Below are 6,191 nucleotides of genomic sequence, written 5' to 3' on the forward strand. Positions count from 1 at the left end.
GAGAGAGAGAGAGAAAAGAGCGCGTCGCGAGGGTTAACGCGTAGCTTCCGCCTTCGGAGCGCGACAGGTTGACTCTCGTCGCGGATTCGCTCGATCAATCGGCTCCGCATCGGGCGAGCGAGGGTCGTGCGTCGGCACTTTCGGAACGAAGGCACTGCGGTACGCGAGCCAATCTGGCGACCGTCCGCGTTAAGTTGCACGTTGACGATATCTCTTAGCGCGGGGGGGGGGGGGGACGGCACGGCGAAAGAAGGCGCGAGGGAGCGAATTACAAATGCTCCCTTATCGAGGAGCAAAATGAAATCTCGCGGGTGGCGCTCGGCGCCTCTTTCAATGGGCGCCAACTTCAGGCGCCTCCGATGCGCAAAGATGACATGTGACGTCACTCGCTACGGTCAATAAATTTTACAACCGTGAAAGAAAAGCTCGTTAAGGAGAGACGACGTTGAAGGGGGGGGGGCTCCCTTGCAAATCGCCTCCGACAGCAGGTGCCCACGGCCGCGTTCAACGCGGGGGGGGGGCGAGGGGGCGCACGGTAGAAGGATCGTATGTACTCACCGGTGCTGGTGCCGCGCCGTGAAAGAACGTAGGCGGCCTCAGAATTACGATGCGGCTCTATCTCTCGCCTCGCCGCCGACGACCCTCATCGCTGCGCGATCACACCACTTGGACACACCGCGGGGCACTCGCGGGCACAGAGACGCGGAAACGTAAACGGCGCGGGGCGACCGCGAGCCGCGGCGGAAGTACTTTCGGAGGGCGGCGCGCGCGCGAACAGTTTTTTTCGGGCGCGCGGCGGTTGACAGCTCGCGTTCTCGTACTGCGGCGGAAAAGCGCGCCAACGTTCCACGACGCTCGCACGACGAGCGACCGGCTCCGACTGTCGCGGCGGGCCGCCCGCTGTTATCAATGCCGAACGGCCGCGCTCGGCCCTCTCCGTCCGCGTTCGTCTACGCGCACACGCACACTACGATACCGCTACCGCCGCTACCGCCGCCGCCGCCGCCGCAGCCGCCGTTTCCGATATGGCGCGCTCGTTGGCCCTTCGACCGACCGAGCGCGAACGTTGCCGAGCGCGGCCGAAGTCGCGCGAGGCGGCGCGGCGCGCGCAACTCGACTTACTCAACCGTCTTCGGACGAATTTTCTTTCCTCGCGATTAACAGAAGAGATGCGTGTCGAGGGGGAATTTCGCGATCGACGCGATCGAGTGCGACGCGCACCGTTGGGCGGAGTGTCACCGTGAGGTCAGAAATCGCGATCTTTCGCGCGTTGTACGTGCACGATGTGGTAACCAACCGGTTCACCCTGGTAGCAGAGTGCATTCAACGAACGTTGCTTGAAGATTGGCCCAATATTGGGTTACGTTGGGCCAACGGTTAAGCCTATCACACAATGCCAGGCAACAGGCAATAGGAATAGAGAATAGAATTTTTGACGCGTTGGATTTGTCAGAAATTTTCTACCAACCAATCCAACGCGTCAGAAATTCTATTCCCTGTTCCTGTTGCCTGTTGCCTGGCATTGTGTGATAGGCTTAGGCCCGGTTTCACCAACGCGAGTTAATCTAATCGGTCGGTTAACTTTCAGGGTGCCAACAGCCGAACATAAAACTGATACCAAGAAATTAGGTTAACAAAGCAGTTTTATGTTGGCACCCTGAAAGTTAACCGACCGATTAGATTAACTCGCGTTGGTGAAACCGGGCCTTAACCGTTTAGCCGTTGCACTGTGCTGCTAGGGCAGGAGCTCAATTCTTGAATTCTTCTTCTTCTTCTTCCTCGTGTATTAGGCTTAAAGCATGTTTTATCCGGTTTGTTCCCCAGTGAGAAATGATTCGTCGATCGACGTCGAAACGACGTCGAATCGACATCGACACCGTCGAATTGACGTCGATTCGACATCATTTCGACGTCGATCGACGAATCATTTCTCACCGGGTCTGGTACTTTGGGCATTCTGGTTTTACTTCATCTTCGGTAGGCTGCTAACCTTGCCGAAGGCAACCTCCAACCTCCAACCAGATGTGTAGTGAAGTCTAGGAAACTTCTGGTTATGAAATATCTTTCATGGCAACATAACAGACGACTGGTTGAATCTATCAGATTTTTTTTTCAGTGCACCAATGCAAATTAACTTCAATCTCGGCTTAAATTACTTGTTGTCGTTATCTAATTTTCAAAACTAGAAAATGATGTAAAGTAAGTTGAACTGACAATGAGATTAAAATTAATCTGCATTAGTACATTGAGAAAAATGTCCGATTAAATATAATCGGATAATCCAATTACATAATAACAAACGGACATATCCGATGAAAAGTATGATCGGTTTTTCGATGAAATTCCCTCGGATATGTACACAGTTTAATCGGAAAAATTAATTGGGACAATTAACCATCGAAAACACTTTTAATTGGTTTATCCGAAAACTTTTCTCAGTGTATACGAATGGGTACAGAAAATTTTTAGGCTAAAAAGTACTTCAAGAGATATTTAAAACATTTTTTAAGGGGATGCTGGATATCGACATGTAGTGTGGCACAAATATCTTCGTATTGGCTTTACAGAATTCAAAACTCTTTCACAATACTTGAAGTATGTACATACAAAGATACATCGCAGGCTATTTAATTTGCTATTAGATTCTAAATGCGAATTTTACATCAAAATATTGTTCGATTTTAAATTCTGTGCCGATCCGATGGAAATTTGATTTATGCTAATCAAATACAGTACAGCGGATAGTTTCAACCGAACGAGCGACAAAAATAGGAATATTAAGCTCAAATTCCTACAATTAATTAAAGTAGATGCCATTTTCGGTCGGGCCGGCTGTCTGCAGATATTAATATTTCTGTGTGCAAAAGTTCGTATACTCTTTTTAATTCAATAAACCGCATCCAAATTATTTGTTAAACCGAAAATACCACCTTCTCTAATTGAACGAACTTGTTCTCTTTTAAAACTAAAAAAATAATAATTTGTTTAAAATTTCTTGCACGCTGCAACGCCGAAAACTTCTACGTCGTGACGTTTCCGAAACGCTTGATAACATACGCGATTAATCCCTTGAACAGTGTTTAATTGCACAATTTCAAGCTCAATCGCTTATTGTAGGTTCACATTTGTATCGCTGTTTTGTTGAGACATGAAAAAAATAACGCGTCGAGCGTCTTGGCGCGTAAAAGATCGCAATAAAGTGAAATTAGATCATTAGACGCGGATGGTTCCTGCGGATTTAAATTCTAATCCGACCTGAACGACTTGCAGGAGGAACGACTTGGAGGAGGCTGCTTAATTTCGCTGGACGGCCAGCGAACTCTAATGCCAACGCCCGGCGAGGAGGCCCCCGAAGGAATTTGTAAATTCGACTCGGATGGAACTTTTAATCGTCCATCAGGGATGAAGCCGAGGAGCACGGAAACTTTTCGCATAATAATTCTTTCGTACGCGAACCAACGGAACTCCACGCCGTTATGCTCGCTCCAAGGTAATGGTCGGTAATGTTTTCCACGTGTGCATCTCCGAAGCGCCCATTACCTTATGGCGCGCCAGGTAAGAGGATGCAGCGCATTTTTCACTTGTGGTCCGCTAACGCGCCTAAATGGACCGAGATGACCGGTCGTTTCCGTCATTTCTCTTCGGTTGCTTATTCCGAGAAATAATTTTCTAACCGTTTGCGATCTGTTAAACGTTTGGAAACGTTTCAAGGCAAAGCTTTTTCCGATAATGACGTGTAGTCTAATGATTTTCGCCTCGCGCACGGCGGAAGTTACCAAAATGCGATTGGTTAATTCGATACGTGGTATTAAGAAAATTTGTCTTTTTTTGTTGTACTGTTATCAAACCGTATCCGTTTAATCGCTACACTCTAAAAAACAGTGGCGTGACCTTTCACCACACCCACGTAGTTAGATAACTCGGTGTGAATATGACACCGAAAGTGTAGAAAATCTTTCACGCCAACAAACGCGGTGTCAACTTTGATGCTATATATATATTTTATAAATATATATATATATTTACACGACATATGATGTGACCGCCGTGACGGCCACATGTAACTGTAATAGAACAATCAATCGCTACAACGTTTAGACTATCGTGTATGTACACCAGAGACCCTGTAATCAGAGACTGGTCATAAAAGAGTTCGTCAGCAACGTGTACATATAGAGACTCTGTAATCAGAGACTTGGCCATAAGAGAGTTGGCCAAATTCCTGAGAGTAAGAAAGAAACATAAGCTATCTCACTCTTCTACGATTCTACGGTCGTAGGAAAGTGAGATAGCCTGTGTGTTTCTTTCTCACTCGTAGGAATTAGAGCAATTCTCTTGGGCCAGTCTCCGATTACAGAGTCTCTATGTGTACACATTGCTGATCGTTCACGTTGACAGTGTGTTTTCCACACTAACCAGGCAATGTTAATTTCACGTCGATGAGATGAGAATTATGTAAACACCTGTACGGGTGTTCATTTCACAGCACTGGTGAAAATTCACGGTCCATATTTCTTAGAGTGTAGCATTCCTTTCTAGAAATATAAGTAAAAATGCGATCGGTTCTCTTTTCAGCGACAGCCAACAATGAATCCTGGTCGCGGGAACAGTTCGTACTATCATATACGAGCGATGAGAGCCGGCGTACAGCGGATCAAGCGAGTAACTATAAACGTTTACGCGACGTTTCCACGGGTGTGTGCAAAGTACTGCGTTTCCATACACGTTTGTAGATGTTGCGGGCACACCTGGGAAATCAGCCGTTTCTCGTTGCGCACTTGATAAATGCTGCGCGGAAAAGCGGGCTCGTGGATAATTGCGGTTCTTCTCGCTGCATAATGAAAAATCCGAATTACTCCACTGTACTATTATTCCTCCTTACCTCAGCTGGAGCCCCTGCCACAACAGGTTTGAAAAAAATATAATATTTAGAAATAAATAAAACAATTTTCAAGGCTCACGAAAAACAAGTATCAGTTATGAAAACTGTGTTAAAGAATTAAATATGTTGTAATGATATAATATATGGGCAATATGAGCCACACCGATCACAGGTGATTTAATAATACAATAGTTTATAATGTCATGTATATTGGTCAATCCGTTAACTACATCATAATATAAAATTGAACGTTTCGGTCATCGTATGTGACCCTCTTCAGCAATGCGAATACAGATATGTGAAACATTTAATACATCATCTTGTTCATAAAACGATGAGTCATGTCGAAGTGACGGATAATGCAAGAACAATACGCACGACGTGTGGACGATATTATGTGGATGGGCAGAAAATTAGTGTGTCCATCTTTCCTAGTAGCCTTGGTATAGAGTGTATCTAACCAAACCAGGTACTTCATCGGGTATCGGTTAATATTTTCAAGGAAACGTTAGGAAACTTGTGAATTTTTAAGAGTGCTCTAGTTGTGTTGTCTACCTAAGTATTTCTCCTACTCTTTTTTTATATTATGATGTAGTTAACGGATTGACCAATATACATGACATTATAAACTATTGTATTATTAAATCACCTGTGATCGGTGTGGCTCATATTGCCCATATATTATATCATTGGCCGCACTCAGCGCACACAACAGTTGTGGATTTATGCGCTGAATGGTCTATGATCCGAAGCGCTCTCACAACATGTTGCGGTAGCGGACGCCATGTTTTCGAGCGAACATTTTTACGCTACATCGACGCAACTGTTGGGAGTTATATTATATGTATTGTATATATACATCGCAATATATAATTACGGGAGAACATATACCTCAAAAGTTACTCGAGACATTCGAAAATGTTCCCTGAATTGATCGTCCGTGTATGTTGGAATTGTTAATTCAAAATATTCCTCATTTCGAGGCTTTGCAGCTCGACGTTGTCTAACATGAAGATCATTCTCAGGCAACGGTTGAATAAGATTATCAACAATATTACGAACAATATTAATATTTAGGCCATCATCAGCCACGAATTGTAAAAAAATACTTAAATTGTTCATATTTGACATACACATACACGTGTTGAGCAGAAATTAGGGTTAAGTTAAGTTAGATTGTATCGAGCGCTCACTCAACAACGTATTCACCAGAAAAGAGCGCTAGTAGAAGTAGCGATCCCTCAACTGTTGTGTGCGCTGAATGCGGCCATTACAATATATTTAATTCTTTAACAGGTAAATATATCGA

General features: G+C 44.8%; 2 protein-coding genes across 5 annotated transcripts in view; one reads left to right on the plus strand and one right to left on the minus strand.

The window, feature by feature from the left end:
* The window catches only part of LOC105561116 (putative polypeptide N-acetylgalactosaminyltransferase 9), a 250,839-nt gene extending 249,420 nt beyond the window's left edge, over nucleotides 1-1,419 (minus strand). For all 4 annotated transcript variants that reach the window (XM_012010817.1, XM_012010820.1, XM_012010816.1 and 1 more), the window contains exon 1: nucleotides 559-1,419. The gene's annotated coding sequence lies outside the window, so the exon portion shown is untranslated. The remainder of the gene's footprint in view (nucleotides 1-558) is intronic.
* A 2,349-nt stretch (nucleotides 1,420-3,768) lies between these two features.
* LOC105561117 overlaps nucleotides 3,769-6,191 on the plus strand; it is a 10,819-nt gene continuing 8,396 nt past the window's right edge. Inside the window, exon 1 of the mRNA XM_012010821.1 lies at nucleotides 3,769-4,908. Coding sequence (XP_011866211.1) covers nucleotides 4,734-4,908 — 175 coding nt within the window. The 5' untranslated portion in view covers nucleotides 3,769-4,733. The remainder of the gene's footprint in view (nucleotides 4,909-6,191) is intronic.

Source organism: Vollenhovia emeryi, unplaced genomic scaffold (genome assembly GCF_000949405.1).
Source record: "Vollenhovia emeryi isolate VEMERY1.0 unplaced genomic scaffold, V.emery_V1.0 DF939211.1, whole genome shotgun sequence".
In the NCBI taxonomy this organism is placed as follows: domain Eukaryota; kingdom Metazoa; phylum Arthropoda; class Insecta; order Hymenoptera; family Formicidae; genus Vollenhovia; species Vollenhovia emeryi.